The 18,709-nt window shown below is 49.4% G+C and overlaps 1 protein-coding gene across 1 annotated transcript; it reads left to right on the forward strand.

The window, feature by feature from the left end:
* Positions 1 to 8,041: 8,041 nt before the first annotated feature.
* Positions 8,042 to 9,894, forward strand: AMER2 (APC membrane recruitment protein 2). Its single transcript, XM_007472215.1, is given in 2 exon segments — positions 8,042 to 8,330; positions 8,333 to 9,894. Coding segments are annotated over 2 exon segments (1,815 nt in total). The 5' UTR covers positions 8,042 to 8,077.
* Positions 9,895 to 18,709: the final 8,815 nt, after the last annotated feature.

An 18,709-nucleotide genomic window follows, 5' to 3' on the forward strand; every position in this document is an offset into this window, starting at 1 on the left:
CTTAGTCTGAAGGCCCCCAGGGGGTACTTTCAGAGTATGCCCCATCTGTGCCACCTTGGGGGTTCATCCCTGCCTCGTCTGAGCTGTAATCATTGGCTAATCAGACAAGGCACTCCAAGAAGCCCAGGCCATGGTTTTTGCCTGCTGTAATGACTTTTCTTTCATTAGAGCAGAGAGTAGGTGACCTAGAAATCTCCTGTGTGAGCTTCTGTCTTCCCCTAAACAAAAGCAGACACTCCGAAGAAGCAGGCGTGTTTAGAATGCACAGCCCTCCCTCCCCGAGGGTGGTTTTAGTCCCCGCTCCCTGAACAGACAGGAATGAGAGCCGCGAGGAGATCACATGATCCTGCGCTTTGCTGCAAACTGGAAAAAAAGAAAAAAAGAAAAAAGGGAGGGGGGAAGAAAGCCTCCTCGTATTAGCTTGGGCTAATGAGCTCACTGGTGTGTGTCTGGGAAACATCCCAGAATGAATTCATCTGCTGAGATGTCTGTCTTTTGAAAAAAAAGTACCCTTGTAGTGGTGGATGGCAAAGGAAACACAAATGGGAGCCGCGTGAAGCCGGATCAGGGACTGAGCCCAAAGCAAGGAAGCCCAGGAGGTGGCCAGCATCTGGGCAACAAGTTAAGCCTGCCGTTTGGGGATTAACCCATCGTGGAGGTAAACATAGGGTTTGGCTTTTTTTTCCCAAAGGAGAAAAATCTAACGTGTAAGCTGCCCTGTCCCCGTCATACTGGCCCAGCACCTGGGATGGAACAAGGTCCTGTCAGTGTGACCAGGTGGCAGCGCTTCACATTGAACTAAGTGTCATAGTGACACGTCTTCTGGTCAGGGACCCATCCAGGGCTGGCATCGTGCTTGCTTCATGCCAGCCCGCAGCACGTGGTAGACGCTCCGTTAAATGTAAATGGACGCAGCTAAGGTGACCTGGAGGCCCTTCCTAAGATACTGGAGGTGGCAGTAACCATGGTCAGGTGGTTAATTCCGTCTCTTTCAAACATTGGAATGTAATGTTTGTAATTACAAACATTACATGTATGTAATGTAATTGCCTTAAACAAAATACTCTCTTTGAAGGAGAAGGCTGCAGGGTATGAGAGAGCTGGAGGTGGGTGATGGAGTTGGGGACCCAGAGGTCTTGGGATCTAAGACGCCGGCTTGTGCAAGAGGAGGTAGGAAGGCAGGTGAACCCCGGGGGGGGGAATCTCCCTTCCCCGTGTGGCTGCAGGGTGGGTGGATCTGTGGCAGCTGTCAGCTCGAATCTCTTCTCTCCTTCCCTAGTCGTAGGAATGCAGCCAGGCACGGATCCGACGGAATTTCCCACTCTGTCGCTAGATGCGGCCATATGACTAGGTGTCACCAACAGAACGTGAAAGGAAGTGAAATGCACCACGTCTGAGCCAAAGCTTCTCCCAGGGTTTCTTCTCCCTTCCCTCAGCTGGATGCAGATGGCAACAGGACCCCAGCGAGACACGGGGGCGTGGCACCTGGGACCCTGCGTGGTTGATCACGCGGAGGAGGCCCGCTCCACTGACCCGGACACTCGCCCCGGACTGGCGGTTAAGCAAGAAACAGTCCTCCGCTGGGTTGAGTCATTATATTGGGGGATCTGTTTGTTTTAGAAGCCAGCACAATTCCAAGTTAACACCTTAGAATAACCGAGGGAAGTAACCCAGCAGCCCACGAGACTCAGAAGGGGGAGATAGCGGCCGCAGAAAGCGAGGCATCAGCCTCTGATTGAGGTGATGGAGCTACTCACCTGCAGGGGAAGAACCACACTCTTCACTCTCATCACCACCTTCGTTTCCCAAAAGTCAGGGTCCACTTCTGGGAGGTGGGCCCTGGGGCGCCACAAGGACTGACACTACATAGAAAACTGCCTGACCATTTGTGATGTACCACGGGAATTTGCTGCAGCTCAGAGAGACACAGAGGAGCTGGGGTCCCAGCCATCACATGGGGGTGCATACGATTCGTTAGCTGTACAGGGGGGCGAGGGGAGGACAATACTGTCCCAGATGGTTAGTATCCGAGCTCCAGTGGTTCAAAGCAGGACAATACGTATTTAGGGATTATGTTCAGACTTGTTGGAACACACAGACTATGAGAGCGAGTGTGTTTGTGTGTTGTGTGTAGGGGGTTAGGGATGGGACAGGGCCAGGAAATTAGACTAGCGTAGGTAGGCAGAGACGCAGGAAAAAAGAGAAGACTCACCTATTGAAGTCCAAAATAAACTTTGTAGCCCATGGCTAACACTGCCTCCAGGTCAGCCCCAAACGAGTGGGGCTGGGACACCCCACGGGCTTAGGAAGGTGAGCGCCCTTGTGTGTGCCCCTGTGCCATGGCGGGGGGGGGGGGGTGCTGTGACGTGGGGCGGGGCAGGGAAGCAGGGCAACTTTCTCGAATCTCCGAGTCTGAAGGGAAGTATCTGAGAAAGGCAGCCAGCAACCCCTCAGGCATCTGCGTGGCCGTGATGAGGCGGTGCCCGGGCAGAGCGCCTACCTGAGCCGTGCAGGCGGTTCGTGTGCACTGTCTGCCTGCAGAGAGGGCTGGACCAGCCCTGTGTGTGGTGCTGCTTCCTGTGGAGAAGCTGGTACAGAGTGGAGCTCCTCTGAGAGGACAGAGGCACACCGAGCGGCCGGGTGCTTGGGCTTCTGTGGCTGTTTGCAGCCTCTCGGGCTCACGCTGGAGAGTTCCGGTGCCTGGCCTCCTGTTAACACCTGTGGGCCCACATCTTGGGCTCTGGTTCTGCTTAGTGTCCCTGCTAAGATGATATGATTCCCGTGGCTGAGTCTGGCCTTCCCGAATGTGCATTCATCCGTGACCGGGGCCTGGTGTCCGTCCACATGCCCTCTGCTACCTGACCTCATTCTGCCTGTTTTTGGCTTCCCTGCGGCCACCTTGGTGCGGACAGCTTGGAGAGACGCCACCGTACTCTGCAATCTGGGATGGAATATTTTTTTCTTTTTTTTTTTAACATTTTATTTTATATTGGAGTATAGTTGATTAACAATGTTTTGTTAGTTTGGGGATGGAATATTTTCTGAGTAGCTCCACCCAGGTAGCAGACCAGGAGAAAAGGGAACTGTTGAGTTACATTCCCTCTGGATAATCCCGAGAGACCCCAGGATCTCACAGATGGATGTTAGGACCTAGTCCTCGTGGCCACCCCCATTTTCTATTTATTTATTTATTTATTGTCTGCATTGGGTCTTCGTTGCTGTGCATGGGCTCTCTCTAGTTGTGGTGAGTGGGGGCTACTCTTGTTGCAGTGCACGAGCTTCTCATTGCTGTGGCTTCTCTTGTTGCGGAGCACGGGCTCTAGGCGCATGGGCTTCAGTAGTTGTGGCTCGCAGGCTCAGTAGTTGTGGCTCGCGGGCTCAGTAGTTGTGGCGCACGGGCTTAGTTGCTCCGCGGCATGTGGGATCTTCCCGGACCAGGGCTCGAACCCGTGTCCCCTGCATTGGCAGGTGGATTCTTAACCACTGCTCCACCAGGGAAGCCCCCATTTTCTTTCTTGTTCACTCTGGCTGGCGGTGGTACTGTCCCCTCATTGCTGGCAACTCCAGAAGTGCCTCCCATGACCTTGAAATCTGCCAAGGGCCCCCACTTGCTGGAGCACCCATGCCCAGTTTGAGCCCACCAACGTGGATGTCTGTGTCAAGGGCACTGGTGACTGCGCTGAAGAATGGAGGGGAGGGGTGCCATCACCATGCTGACAAGGATGCTTGTTGTGGGTAGAATCGTGTCCCCACAAAGATCTGTTGAAGTCCTAACCCCTGGCACCTGTCGATGCGACCTTATTTGGAAGCAGGGTCTTTGTAGGTGTGACTAAGTTGTAAGTTCAACATTGCTTGGAGGTGAAGGCAGAGTTTAGGATGACGTGTCTAGAAGCCGAGGGACGCCAGGATTGCAGCCATCACCAGAAGTCACCAGAGAGGCATGGCCTCTGCCCAAATGCAGCACTGCCAGCTGCTGCATGGCCCCGGCGCCCGGATCCCCGGCATTGCAGAGGAGCGCTCATTTTGCTCTTATTTGGTCTCCTGTTGCACACCCCCGTGACCCAGAATCCAGGTACAAACCCACGGGGCCCAGGCCGAGTGACATCTTCTGAGTGATGACCTGCTGAGCCCAGACCGCCTCACGCACTGAGCTTCCCAGTCATTGCAGAACCCATGTGGGTTCTCGCTCCTCATGGGGCGAGCTCTCTCTCCTCAGCAGCCCCAGTTGTGCACCGGGTTAACGTGGGAAATTACGCATCGTGCCGGGCCTTTTACACCTGCATGTGACTTGTTAGAAATGAGTTCCTCCTCTGAATACACATATACCCGGAACAGCTATTAACCCACAGTGAAAGCTGATGTTCTGGAAAGTCAGGAATCAAAATATGAAAAAGAAAACATAAGACCTTCTGTCTAGCTTGGGGCCTGCCGTGCTGAGGTCCCTCTAGTCCCCATCCTCCCGGCCCTGGTCCACGGCACCCCTTCCCCAGGAAGGGGAAGACTCCCAGACTCCCTGCAAGGGGCACCCACTTGGGTCTCTCCTGGCAACTGTTCACTTCAAATTGTGGTCTCAGCTTGTACGAGGCCCACAGCACCCCTCAGAGGGCAGGGCCAGCCCTGGGATTTGTGGACAGAGTAGACGCTGGCTGAGGGTCAAGGCTCGCAAAGCTGGGGCTGTTCCTAACAGTCCCCATAACAAGGACTTTGGTTTGGAGCACAGTTGAGGTCTTCACTTACATCACAGGGCTTCTGATGCTTGCCCTGGAGAATAATCGTGGGGGTGGGAGTACAGATGGACAGGAATGGGGAGCTGGCATTTCCAGTGGGGCTGGGGTCCAGAGCAGCTAAGTGGTCTGAGGATGGGAGGTGTTGGTCCCAAGTCAAGCATCATTTTCAGACTTCATTGATTAAACATTATCCCTTTAAAGACCTGAAGCAAATTTAAAGTAGAGCCCGTGGTCTCCTTAATGGGGATGCTGTTGCAGGGGCAGCTCCTCTGGCAGCCACACCGTGGCTTGAAGGGCAGCTTGGAGCCCAGCCTTCTCCACGTTATGTTCTGGGTGGTTCCCTTGAAATGGAAAATTCCCCTAAGGAATCTTAGGACAAAGGCAAGGGACAGGCTGGTTGGAAGACACCTGAGAAAGCAATTGATGGTGATGATGATGATGATGGTGGTGGTGGTGATGATGATGGTGGTAGTGGTGATGGTGGTGGTGATGGTGGGCTCGCAAGTGATTCCTCATGCATTTCTCCAGTTTTCTTGTTTTGATTATCCTCCTCCAATGGCACGCACTGCCTTGTGCAGAAAAGACAAGCGTGCACACATCTCCAGCAGAAGCATGCGCTGTGTACATTTGTGATGCATCCCGCCATTTTGGAATACCCTGAAGCCCCAGAGATGCTTCCTCTATTCCCTTATCCTCTGATTTTCTGTTCACTCTCTAAATTTGGGTGGGACAGGGCAGTGGCAAGCTGGAGGAGAAAGAATGAAAGAAGAAAGCATAACCTAAACAGAGGTGCTTCTGGTAAAATGATCTTCACGGTCACGATCTTCTTTCAGAGAAAAAGTCACCATTCTGTGCAGTCTTTGCGTCCCCACGCTTGACTGTGAAGAGCAATGTAAGGTGTGAGAAGCCTTTGCAGGGATTCATGACAATGGCCTTGACTTCAGTCTGCCACCCAACAGCATGATTGGACCCTAACCATCACCCTCCCGAGTGGCTGGAGGGTCTCCCCATCTGTCTGGTCCTTCTGGTGAAGTCCTTGTCAGCTGGCCTCCCTCTTTCCTCTCTTGGTCCCCGTAACCAGGCCCTTGGGCTGGAGGACATCTGCAGGTCCCCACTCACACCACAGCTTCTAAAGCTCACCTTCCCCGGGGCCCTTGGATGGTTCCTGCATGCGGGCTCCCTTCCACCTCAGGACCGCCAGGGCACCTGCCCCAGGCTGAAGACTGCTTTGTCCCTTTCTCTTTGCGTTAGGTTCTGTGTCCCAAAGGAATGATGTCCATCCCAAAGTCCTGGCCAGACTTCTTCCTGGGGTCCCAAGGATTCTCACGTAAATGAGACTCATTCGGTCCGTCCTGTGAGATCAGAGCTCTCCAGTGGAAAAGCAGGTCCACCTTCTCCCAAATCTCAGGCTCAGGGATGGGGAAGGGAAGAGTTTCTATAGACCACTTCATTTCCTTCTGATTCCAGTCATCAGCTCTTTCAGACCCTGCAAGAGTTTATGAAAGGGTTTATTTAGCCTTCCACCCCAGGGTTACTACAGTTTTGTAGTAACCCACGTAGCTAAGCAATTGCATGGTGTGTGTAAAAGAATTGAGAGGTTTTCAACGTCCCCTAAGAGGCTGTGAAGGAATAACAAATGGGTTTCTCTTTATGGTGCTTCATACCTATTTTCTCCCTATGGCAATGAGGGCTCTGGCTCATCAGGGCAAATGGTCAGTTACAACTGGGAAACGTCTGTCTGGTCTCAGCTTTGCAGTCTGTCCTGGCAGAGATGCATGCAAATAGTGGGAGAGAGCTGGGAAGAAAACCCTTTCCTGAATCCAAACTCTGATTTCTCAATTTTAAAAGAGTGTCTTTGATCAAAATCAACAGAAAAGGGCAACTATACAACTAGTAACCCCAAGGCCTAAGTTCACACCGTGTTCCATGCTACAGAAGCTGCAATGGTCGATATGTTGTTAGTAACACTACAAGTTCAGTCCATGGGGATTGGGGTTTCTGAGGCTTCTGAGTAGTGCACAAAAAAACAAAGCTCAAGATGATTAGGGGAAAGATGGATATTTGTATATATGTAAATATCACATTATTAAGTAATATTTAATGAATAACAATAAATACTGTGTAATAACTACTATTATCATATATTTATTACATATTATTAAATAATATGAAACATAGATTATATGTAGGCACATGCTTCTCCAAATTTGCAGCCACTTTCAAAGTCAAAACAGAGCAGAGATCCCCACATTGGGCGGTTCCCTGGGACAAGATTTCCTTTTTCCCAGACTAAGCAGCCAGACCAAGTGGCACTCAGGGACACCGGCAGGCTTCTCCTTGCCCCATAGGGGAGAGGACTGCAGGACAGTCCTGGGAGGTGGTGAACGGGGGTTGCAGCAGCAGGGGCAGGAGTAACGCATCTGTCCCGCTGGATGGAAAAGGAGAGCGTAGACCCTGGACTCCAAGAACCACCTGTGGAGTGGACCTCAAACCGGGTCCTCCTTCCTCAGCTCGGTCAGACTGGGTGGTGTCTTCTGTGACCTCAGCCCCAGTAGCTGGAGTCTGGGATAAAAGCCAGGGTTGTCCCAAAGGACCAGTCAACTTCCACCCCAGGGAACTTGCACTTTCATTGCAGAGTTGCTGATTGGTATCTGACTGATGGCCGATGCTTCTGTAGCAAGAATCGGAACCTCAGTGATCCGGGTTCCCCATCGACCCGGAGGCTGTGCTCAGCCCTGGACAAGACAGATGTAAACAGACAATCCTCCGTGGCCGCCGGGCTTGGCACCCAAATGATAAAAACGGACATGCAGGACGTGGGAAAGGCATGAGGAGTCATGAAGTCCGGGGCCGGTGGTTAGAGAAATCAGTGTTTTGTGTTGGGTTGGATTTCTTTGTCCAATCGGGGGCATTTTGCGATCCACGATTGGGCTTCTGAAAAGAGCGATCAGGAGGAGGAATCTGAAGGTGGGTGAGACTGGATGGAATTTGCATTGCAAGATTACGGCTCTAATTTCTACAATCAGCTCGAGGAGGCTCCGCCGCCCGCTCTCGCTGCAGAAGAGCTGCAGCACAAAGCCGGACGCGAAGTGGGTTAGGGCGTTATATAAGCGCCGGCGGGAGGGGAGATGGTCTTTTCTGCGCGCTCCTCCCGCGGCGGCGGCGGCGGCGGCGCGGCTCGGGTTGATTTAGAGCGCGGCTGACAGCGGGCTGGCGCGGCCGCGCTGACGCCAGGCTGCTGCGTCGCCATGGAGACGGGCGTGCGCGGCGCGGCTGTCAGCGGCGGGCGCGCGGCCGCGGGGGGCCGCCGGAGGAAGGCGCGGGCCGCGGCCGGGACCCTCGCGGCAGACATGGACTTGCATTGTGATCGCGCCGCCGAGCCGCCGGCCGCCGAGCCGCCGTCGGGCAAGATTAACAGAGCCGCCTTCAAACTGTTCAAGAAGAGGAAGCCGGGCGGCGCGATGCCTAGCATCTTCGGGGTCAAAAACAAAGGGGACGGGAAGGGCGCGGGGCCCGCGGGGCTGGTGCGCAGCCGGACGCACGACGGGCTGGCCGAGGCTCTGGCGCTGGAGGGCGGCCGCCGCGAGGAGCCGCGCGCGGGCGGCGGGGCGGCGGGGACGGGGCGCGGCCGGGCCCCGCGGCCCCCCGGGCGGCCCCGGGCGGCGCGGGCCCGGCGGCCGGCGGCTCGGTGGCCAAGTCGCACAGCTTCTTCTCGCTCCTGCGGAAGAACGGGCGGCCCGAGAGCGGTGGGGCGGAGCAGGCCGACGCGGGCAAGGCCGGCGGCAGACAAAAGCGGGGGCTGCGGGGGCTCCTGGGCGGCGTGCGCTGGCGCAGGAAGGACCGGCGGCCCAAGGATGCGGCGCCGGCGGGGCGCGCGGGGGCCCCGGGCAGCCTGGCGCGGCCGGGCTCGCTCACCGCCAGCCTGGAGTGCGTCAAGGAGGAGGCGCCCGCGGCCGCGCGCGAGCCGGAGCCAGCAGGTGAGACCGCGGCGGGGGAGCCGGAGCCGGCCTGCGCCCCGGGAGAGGGCGCCGCGGGACCCGGGCGCGCCGAGCGGCCCCGCGCGCCCCCCGAGCCTGAGCCCGAGCCGCGCGCCGGGGAGGGCCGGCCGGCCGAGGACGCCGCGGGGCCCGGGGCCGCGCCGGCCGAGACTGCGCCCCGGCCCGACTCCGAAGGCGGCCGCGCGCCCGCCGCCCCCGACCCTTCTTCGGCCGATCCGCCCTCCGACCCATCGGCCGATCGTATTTGTCTGATGTTCTCTGACGTGACTTCACTGAAAAGCTTTGACTCTCTTACAGGCTGCGGAGATATTATCGCAGACCCCGAGGACGAGGCAGGGCCCAGCTGTGCCAGGCATGCCCCCGCGCCGGGCCAGCCGGGCCCCGCCCCAAAGCCCCCCGGCGTGGTGGCCTACCAGGGAGGCGGGGAGGAGATGGCGAGCCCGGCCGAGGCGGACGACTCGTACCTGCAGGAGTTCTGGGACATGCTCTCCCAGACCGAGGACCAGGGCCTGGGGCCCCAGCAGGGGGCGGCGGCGGCGGCGCCCGAAGCGCAGGTGGCCCCCGAGACCCCCAAGGACGCCAGGCGGGCCGAGGGGGCCAAGGACGCGTCCTCGGTCAAGCGCCGGAGGCTGCACCGGCTCCCCACGGAGCTCCAGCCGAAGGAGGAGCCCAAGCACCCGGACGAGGAGCCGCAGGAAGACGTCCCCAACAGCGACGAGGGCTACTGGGACTCGCCCACCCCCGGGCCGCGGGAGGACGGCTCGGGCGGCGGCGTGAGGAAGGCGGGCCTCCCCGGGGACAGCGACAGCGGTGACGCGCTCTACGACCTCTACGCCGAGCCCGATGGAAGCCCCGCGGCCCTGCCCGCCGCCGCCGCCGAGGACACGTCCTGCTCGTCCCGGTTAAAGCCCGTGTCTCCGGTCACCGTCACCTGTGCCCTGCGAACGCCGGGGAGCTTGCTGAAGGACTCCAAGATCCCGATCAGCATCAAGCACCTCGCGAACCTTCCACCCAGCCACGCGGTGGTGCACCAGCAACCAGCCAGGAGCGAGCTGCCCAGAACCAAAATCCCGGTGTCCAAGGTGCTGGTCCGCCGGGTCAGCAGCCGGGGCTTGGCCGGGACCACCCTCCGGGCCGCGGCGTGCCACGACAGTGCCAAAAAGTTGTGAGGTCTCCGAGGCTGAGGTGGAGGGGCCGCTTGTCGAGGAACACAACTTTCCTCGGAAAGCACTGCAGCAAGTTTTGCACCCCTCAAAGAAAGGCCTTTCGGACCGTCCCTGCTCCGAGCCTGGACCAAGGAGGTCCTTGTGTCGCCAGCAGGGGCAGGATATACCAGGCAGGGGATGCCACACGTGGGATTTCCCCTCCAGATAAGTCCCTGAGAATTATTTTCAAGCACTTTTTTTTTTTCTTTTTTACCTTTTTAAAAATCTTTTTTTTTCTTTCTTTCTTTTTTCTTTAACGCACTGAACGCTAGGAAGTCACCTTTACTTGCCTTTGCAGAAAACAGAACTTAACCCAATCTAAGGAAGCGTCACGCCATGATATTTGGCTGTGCCAGTGTCCAGCGGGCCTGCAGGAACCATGGGGAGAATCAGAGGAGCCCTCCTCTTCCTGACACTTTCCTTCCTTCTTTTCCTTTTCCTTTCCAGGAAAAAAAAAAAAAAGGACCCTTTGCTGTATCACTGTGTGGAAAACACCTACAAAGCTGAGTCAGGTAATCTACCTGATGAATGGAAGCATCACTGATTGGCAGAAACCCCCGGTACTTTCAGTTGCTAGGTGTGCAAATAGGTATTTATCTACCACTAGGATGATCAAGGAGAGTTTGGATTTGGTGGGTTTATTTAGATCATTTGTTTGGAGAGAAAAAGAAAAGCTCAGCCGAGCCGGTTTTCCTCCCTTTTTTTTTCCACCCAGTGCAGAGATCAAGATAGGAAAAGATTGCACTAAATGCCAACAGACACAGTGTTTTATTGTTCATAAACTGCAACCTTTTCATGTGTACATGATGCATATTTTACAGATTATCCAGCTGTCAACCTTTTATAATCTGTCAGTAACCTCGAGTTTAAAATCTGGTTTTATAGCTAGACACGATAACCATTCCCAAACCATTGGTGGTCTTCTATGTACTCTAAGCGGAAGCAATTCTGTTTTTGTTTTATGTGGGTTCTCTGGCTTTCAGTGCAGGAAAAAAACTCTATCGTGTTGATGTCCCAAAGGAATGGTTCTGCCTTGTCTTGGGTTAAGAGTCTGTTTCTCACCCCAGACCCTGGTTTTCAGAGATTTTACCTTGGCTTTAAAAATTTTGGATTCAACCGTTTCTCAGTATGGGGAGTCCAAAACGAGGAACACATAAAGAAAAACAATAGAAAATGTAGTTTTTCCTGTCATTTGACGTCTGCTTTATAGACTTAGGACTGAGCCACATATGTTCAGAATATGACACTGGGAAGCTTATGTATCATAAACATTGTGTGCCAAGATTATTTTTGAAAAGTGGTTGACTTATATGTGTGTTTTCTATTATTTTAGATGAAATATTTATTTCAGAAAGCATTACCATATGCCTCGATAGTTTGAATGATAAACTGAAGCCGTTCCTAGAATGCTCTTAGGGTCTAATGATTATGGAATATCCTCTTTGAAATGTATTTGAGTGTATTTAATCAAAAGACCAGAGCTTCTACTAGGAGATGATTCACAGTATCGGGAAGGTTACACATATTCAAGTGAAAATACACACACGTAAAAGACACGCACACTTCTCTCTAACTCTCATTTTCCAGAGAGATTCCCTGAGTCATGAACTGGTAGTACCCGTTTTTTTAAGTTCGTTTTCTGTTTTATAAAGGAAAGAAAAAGGCAAGTTAAGTATATGAAATCTTATTTTAATAATATGAAAGGAGTAACAAAATAAACAGATACCAGAGGAATACAGATCCGGGCCAGTAGCACAAAGCAGGTTGCTCCCCATTTTAAATATGCAGTGATTCACTTAGAAGAGGTGGTAGAGATTGGCTAAATTTCTTTATTATTCAGATTACTGGCTTTTATTGTGTCATGTCAGATCCTTAATGTGATTTTAAAGTAGTGTTTTAATATTTAATTTCCTTATGTCTGTAGATGAGGTCTGATAGGCAGACATAGCCTTAAGCACTCTGAATGCACCACCAAGAATTCATAAAGCGGCTCACACTCACACGTGCTCATGCACTCAGCTGTGTACAACTAACAGACAAAGGCGTTCACCGCACACTTGGAGATGTTTTAGAAATTAGTTCTGTCTTGAGAAAGGGATTTGAATATGATTCAACGCTGATAGTACTACTTAGACTCCAGATACATTCATTTCCCCCCAGTGAATGGGAAGAACATACATTTTATTCCAAGCTGTAAAACAAAGGATCTTTATTTTCTTCCTGTGCATCTTCTTGCAGGGGTTAGAAGGGTCTCCCCTGCATGAATCCATGACAGAGTTATATCTGTTCACTTGTTCAATTGCATAGGGAAGGTGGGAGGCCCTGAAGGACTCATGAGGATATTGTAATAGTAAAGGCAACCTACTTAACTATTTTGTAAGCACTGGAACAAAGTATTTTTGCTTTCACAGTTTTGGGACTTATTTCTGCATTTACACCACTGTGCTGTGTCTTGTTTTTATAAGTAAAGGAAAATGTCAGCAGCGTTTGCTTTATTTTCCCCCTGCCTGTCAGTGAACCACTTATGCAAGATTTAAACTATTTTCTTTTTTGTTCTTTTTTCCATAAATTTTCCATGGTTTTTTTTGTTTTGTTTTGTTTTGTTTTTTTAACTCTATCTTAAGAATTCCACCCACATCAGTCAAATGAAAGATTCAGGCAATGAATTAAATGGCCTCAATCACTTGATGGGAAATCAAGACCAGTACAGGGAGGTGTGTCTTAACCTTTTCCAACCACAGACAAGGGATGGTAGTTGCCTTTTTGTACCAAGGGCTACTTTCTCTCATTCGTGTTCATGGAGATTGTTTCCTAGGATTTTAATGGATTTACATTCCAGTTGTCATGGGTTGGCCAAAAAGTTTGGTCAGGTTTTTCCGTAAGATGTTACTTTTTGGCCAACCCAATATTAATGCATTGTCTAATTTGGCCATATTTGCTGATTTTTTAAGGAAAGGATTGGATGTGGGGCTGCTGACACCTTTCCTGTGTATCTGTGTTTCTGAGATACTTGGTTGATTAAGTAAGTCCCTTTAGTCAGAGTTGGCCAAATTCTATAGGAAAAAGTCACATCGACTGTTGGCCCTGAATTTGTCAGTCAGCTCAATAGCTCTGCGCAAAGACAGCCTGGCTTCAGTGTCTGCATTACCTGGGCAGCGTTACTTGGGCCACTGTGCTTCGGTACTAATGCTTTCATGCTTCCGTTAGCCCTATAGCATTTTGAGTAATCGCAAGAGGAAATAGATTTGTGTTATTTCACCTAATAACAACGATGGAATGTAGACTGTTAAGGACTTCCTTTAGCTGCATTTCCCACAGATTATCTGCCTATTTAAATACAAAGTGTGTGAGATCTATGGAAGTGATGACTTAGAAGTTTAAGGGTATCTGTCTATTTAAATACAAAGTGTGTGAGATCTATGAAAGTGATGACTTAGGAGTCTAAGGGTTTACTCATTAATCTCAGGAGTAGTGTTCAGGTGTTGGCACTCCCATGAATATTCATGTAACCCTTTGCCTACACAGTTGTCAAAGTAAAAAGGTGGTATTAGGGACCAAGACGTCTTTGGCTGAACTTTCCAAGTTTTCATTATTTATGTCTTTGTCAGATTAATTTTCATCAACCTTTTACTGTTAACTTTGTATGAAGAGATTGGTTAGTGAGCATGCTGTCTTCTCCCTCGGTTTCCATCATGTTTGCTTGGTGCCCTCAGGTAGCAGTACTGGGACGCTGCTCAGGACGTTTGCCTGTTTTGACATTCGTACAGTGGAACTCAGTCCCCGTTTATAGTCGTTCCTGATTTCTCTCCTGAATTAGGACTATCTGGACGCGGCCCCCTGTGCTTGGCTTCTACATTCTGCGCACTTAGCTCCCCCATCACTGTTAAGGAATTAATCCAAGAATTTTATGCCCTTAAACATATGGAAAAAGAACCACAGTTGCCTCTTATTTCCCACCACTGAGGACGGCCCATTAGAAGTACCTGAATGAAATAAGAGGAGAAACCCAAATACCCGGCCCAATCCCATTTCCTTACCCCTAGCCAGGCAGACTGAGGGATGAACAACACAGTTCTTATTTAGGAATTTTCAATTCTCCACGCACGAACACTTATAAAGCAGTTCAGGAGCCAAAGGCTAGCATGGCAGCTTGGTTTCTCAGGTGGGAAAGCCAGAGGCCGGCATTCACTTGGTGAAGAGAGGAGGCTGTAACAGTGTCAGGTGCTGTGGCCACGTGGTCCCTCCTCGGGGCAGGCGCCCATTCCGGGACCCCATGCTGCTCTGAAGGTTCTCTGATGGCCGTGCTGGATGGCTTCTTACAGCCTTTTCACTGTGATGACCAGGGAGATGAGACAGTTCTTCCGTTGTAACAATAGCCACTTACAAGGAAAGATGTTATCTCCCTGCACGTAATGCTTCTAAGGACTGATTCAGAATGGTTGTTTCATGATTATGGAAAGCAGCTCCTTCTCAAGCTGCAAAACAAAAGGTTAAAATAGCCACTAAGCCTCCAGAACTGAAACTGGGCACGTTTCATGACCGATATTTACTTTAATTCAGTGCAACACATATTCACGGGGCATATACTGGGTCTCATGCTTAATAGAAGCCCGTTCAGTTTGGAGCTCACAGGTGGCTGTACTGTAATCAGACATTCTTAATATTCATTAAAAACACCTTTATTTCATTTTACCTACTCCTATTTTGTATTTTTTGCTGATAGTCTGTGGGATTGAGCAGGGTGGGGTGAGATTGAACAAGGGTGGTGTAGACTAAGTCACACAAATTCCTCTAAAAGTAAGAATAGTAATTACAACAAGGATTAACGTGTGTTGAGTACTTACTACGTGTCAGCCCCTTCCAGGAGCTTTACAGATATTTACCTAGCCCTCTCACAGCCATGTCTCTATCTCCCTCACAGAGCATATTTAATTCATCCTTTTGGTTTGTTTCTCCCCCATTCATTCCATCCATGCATCCATCCATCTCTCTCTCTCTCTTCACCTAGGACAGGGATAGACACTCTTTAGTGACTTACAGTCATACAAGAGCTAAGAGCTGCTAAATCTCATCACCAGCTCAGTTTCAATAGAAAAAGAGCCAACCCATGTCACGCAGCTGAGAATTGGTTTTGTGTCCGAGATGTTGGTACTCACATCATTCCGGGGGAAGGCTGCTGCTGGGTTCCAGAGGCAGTCTGCCTTGCTTTGGAGGGATCCTCGCCTTTTGAGGATTAACTTCAAAAGTGTAGACAGACATCTCTTCTGTTGTCATGATGATACCTCTGCCCTGATAGGATTTCAGTCACGTCGAGCACGTTTCACTTGTTTTTCTACCTTAAGCCCAGTCCAAGCTGGTTCTGGGTGTCCTGGGTTGTTTGTTGAGATAGTAGCTGGCTCCGTGACGCCTCGCCTTGACACAGTTCTGAACTGCAGAGAGAAGCTCCTGGCTCTTTAGAAAGTAGCACATCCCATGTTCTGTCTCCGACCGTTGAATCCTGGCCTAGATTTTCTGATTCACTCATTTGTTCAACTAATATTTTTTGCACACCTATAAGTCAGTCACTGTGAATTTGAGTATTTTATATTTAATTAAACTAGCCTAACCTATGCTGTGTGTTTACTGCGAGCTGGGATGATGCCCTGTTTTCTTTGACAGTCTGTCCACGAGAACCAGGCAAGGTGGGGCTCGGCTTTGCTCTACACAGGAAGAAAATAACGAAAAGGTAGAATACCTTGTCCGAAGCCACCCATTTAGCAAGCAGTGGACGGAATATGAACCAGAAATCTAACTCTGCTGCTTGTGTTTTAATTATAAACCTTTTTTTTAGCCATGTGATTCAGTTTTTGTATGATTTAGTAAGAAACTGATCAAAGTTCTGAACCGCAAGAACCAAACCAGATTTTTATGATGGTGGATACCATTAAAATGACGACTATTTCAGTTAAAAGTGAACTTGGTTTTTTAAAAAAATTATTTGATGCCTTTTGTACACGCTTGCCTGAAAGGTAGATCTCAGAGCTAGCAGGATTTTTTTTTTTTTTTCACACCTGACCAGTCAAAAATTTGGGGCATAGTCACCCATTATTACATGCTAGCAGGTCTGCATACCTGCAGAGTTTATAATCTGATGACTGCTTTGTCAATAATAAAAACCTACAAAAGCGTTTTATTCATATACGGGCTACCCACGCTTGATGAAATGCTTTTTTATTGAGAAGCAGTGAAAGAATTCAGTCACAGATGATCATTGTGTTGAATTGTAAACTGGGGTTATTTTTGGAAATTATTCAGAAATTGGGTAGAGTAACTTTCTGCTCTATGTGAGAAGATAGATTTTTAATAAAATACAGCCTAGGTCATTGGTTATTAGAGGCATAATAAACTTTCTCAGATCCCTATCTGGATGATTAATACACCAAAAAAGAAAATACTAAAAATATCTGGTCAGATTATACAAGGGTCTTGAAGTGACACACAGGAAATACTTGTTGTCATGTCGTAAGATGAAATGGACCCAGGGAGCCTGGAGGAATTCATAAACCTTCTCAAATAAACTACCTTACAAACCACAAATTCCCCACTACACAGTTATTTCTAAATAAAGGAGGAGAAACTCTGACAAAATAATATCTAGCATGTTCATTGCTTCCAGGATACATTTAACTGAACATGGAGGATCCAATAGTGGTCTTTTTACCAAGAATAGCGGGGGAAATGGTTTAGATGTTATAGACAAAGTAAATTCCTGTCATTTTTTAATGGACTCCAGCTACGGACCAGGCTCATTGCTAACTTCAGGTGTTGCCCAAGTTATTTATAGGCAATATCTCAGTGTAATATAGGGAATTGCAGGTTATTTGAAAATAAAGACAAAGAGAACCCAAATGAGAAACTCCACTTCTAGAATTAGTTTTCCTGAAAGTCAGGCATGTCTCTGAGGACAAACATTTGGCTGTATTATTTTTGTGCACAGGAGGAAAGTCGTTAGTAGGTTTATAGATATTATTTTTATAATAGAATGTTAAAGTCCCCCCAAACATCAAAAATTGTCTCCTAAAATTACTCTATGTTTTTAAGACTTGTTTTACAAAAGGGTTCTAAATAGCAATAGGGTCTTTTCTCTTTTCTCCTCTCCAGTGGTTTAATGGGATAGATGAACCAATGTTTATATTTTTAAACCTGTAAATATTTTATTTTGGGTATTTTGTATATTCGTTGATATAATTCCATTTTGTGCATATGTATCACCGTGCATGTTGCTGGTTTTGATAGTCACTCTTTTAATGAATGTAAGAAGCTTGGACTAATTAGCACTTTTCTTCTTTGAAACATCTTAAAATGAAAATACAGCACTGCCATTTGAAATGTTGTGTTTAATTCAGTCAATAAATTTTGTTGCTCCTTTACATTGATTGTGAATTCTGTTGATGGTTATTTTTCCAGGATAAATTTTATTTCCAGCCTCTTCAATTTTTAGAATTTATACTAATGATGATAATGACTGTGTGTGGTGTGTGTGTGTGTGTGTGTGTGTTTGACCAACAGGAGGCCCGTATTTCTTTCCACACTTTGTGAACAGGTGAAAAGTTACTGTTTGCTTTGAGCAGGTGCCTTTGGAAAAGCTTGTTCGGTATTCTGACTCTGATCTGATTTCTGAGCCTTTTACTCAGAAAATCTCTGTTCCTTATAACTCTCCTTGAGTTGGACTCGCCTGCTGTGTGTGACTGCAGCGAGCAGTGAATTGGAGTCTTTCAGAAGAGCTGTTTTCTGTTTTGTTTTGTTTGGGGGGGCTTGTTTTCACTTCATCTGTCTAATAATTCAAATCCATAGTACTTTTGAAACGATGTGAAGAATAATGAGATTGTGCCATCTTGTTTGAAAAATAAGAATTGGAGTCTGCCTGGATTGTTTGGAATCTACTTCCGTGAGAAGGGCTTGTCCACACTCACTGCAGTTACTTACATTTCTCTTAAATAACAAGAAAAAACTCATACTTATCTTTAGAACCTGATTAGCATAAACTTTCAAAGGGAGATCTGATTTGTACAGAGAAGAGTCAGAGTAAATGGACATAGAACCACAAATAGTGAGACAAGAGATTCACAAAACCTAGACGCCTTTGCTGGCTCCGCCTTTTCCCAGCCCATATCATCCCTCCTCCTCCCCACTTTTCCTCGAACTCACACAGAAGGCACCTCACAATTACACACTCAATCTCCCTTTCATGAGGCCACGAGGAAACTAAAGCCCAGGGATGCCATGACTTTCCTGAAGCCTCTGAGGTGGTGAAGTTGGTGAAAAGAGACCGAGTTTGGCAACCAAACAGGATCTGGGTTTGAATTATGGTTTGGACACTTACCAGCTCTGTGAATCCAGGCAGTTTCCTGAACTTCTCTGAGCCACAGTTTCCTGCCCTATACAAGGAGGATAAGGAGATTTAATTTATAGGGTAGTCGTACCATGATTAACTTTCAGAAAGATAGGTGTTGAAGACATTGTATATTTTTTGTATATGTTAGTTGAGCGCCTTTTGCTTTTTAAGAAGGGGGTATTTATAAACATTAAAACTTCGTGGGAGGGGCTTCCCTGGTGGCGTGATGCTTGAGAGTCCGCCTGCCAGTGCAGGGGACGCAGGTTCGTGCCCCGGTCCGGGAAGATCCCACACGCCACGGAGCGGCTGGGCGCGTGAGCCATGGCCGCTGAGCCTGCGCATCCGGAGCCTGTGCTCCGCAACGGGAGAGGCCACGACAGTGAGAGGCCCGCGTACCGCAAAAAA

The sequence above is a fragment of the Lipotes vexillifer genome, unplaced genomic scaffold (assembly GCF_000442215.2).
Source record: "Lipotes vexillifer unplaced genomic scaffold, Lipotes_vexillifer_v1.1 scaffold543, whole genome shotgun sequence".
Taxonomy (NCBI): Eukaryota; Metazoa; Chordata; class Mammalia; order Artiodactyla; family Lipotidae; genus Lipotes; species Lipotes vexillifer.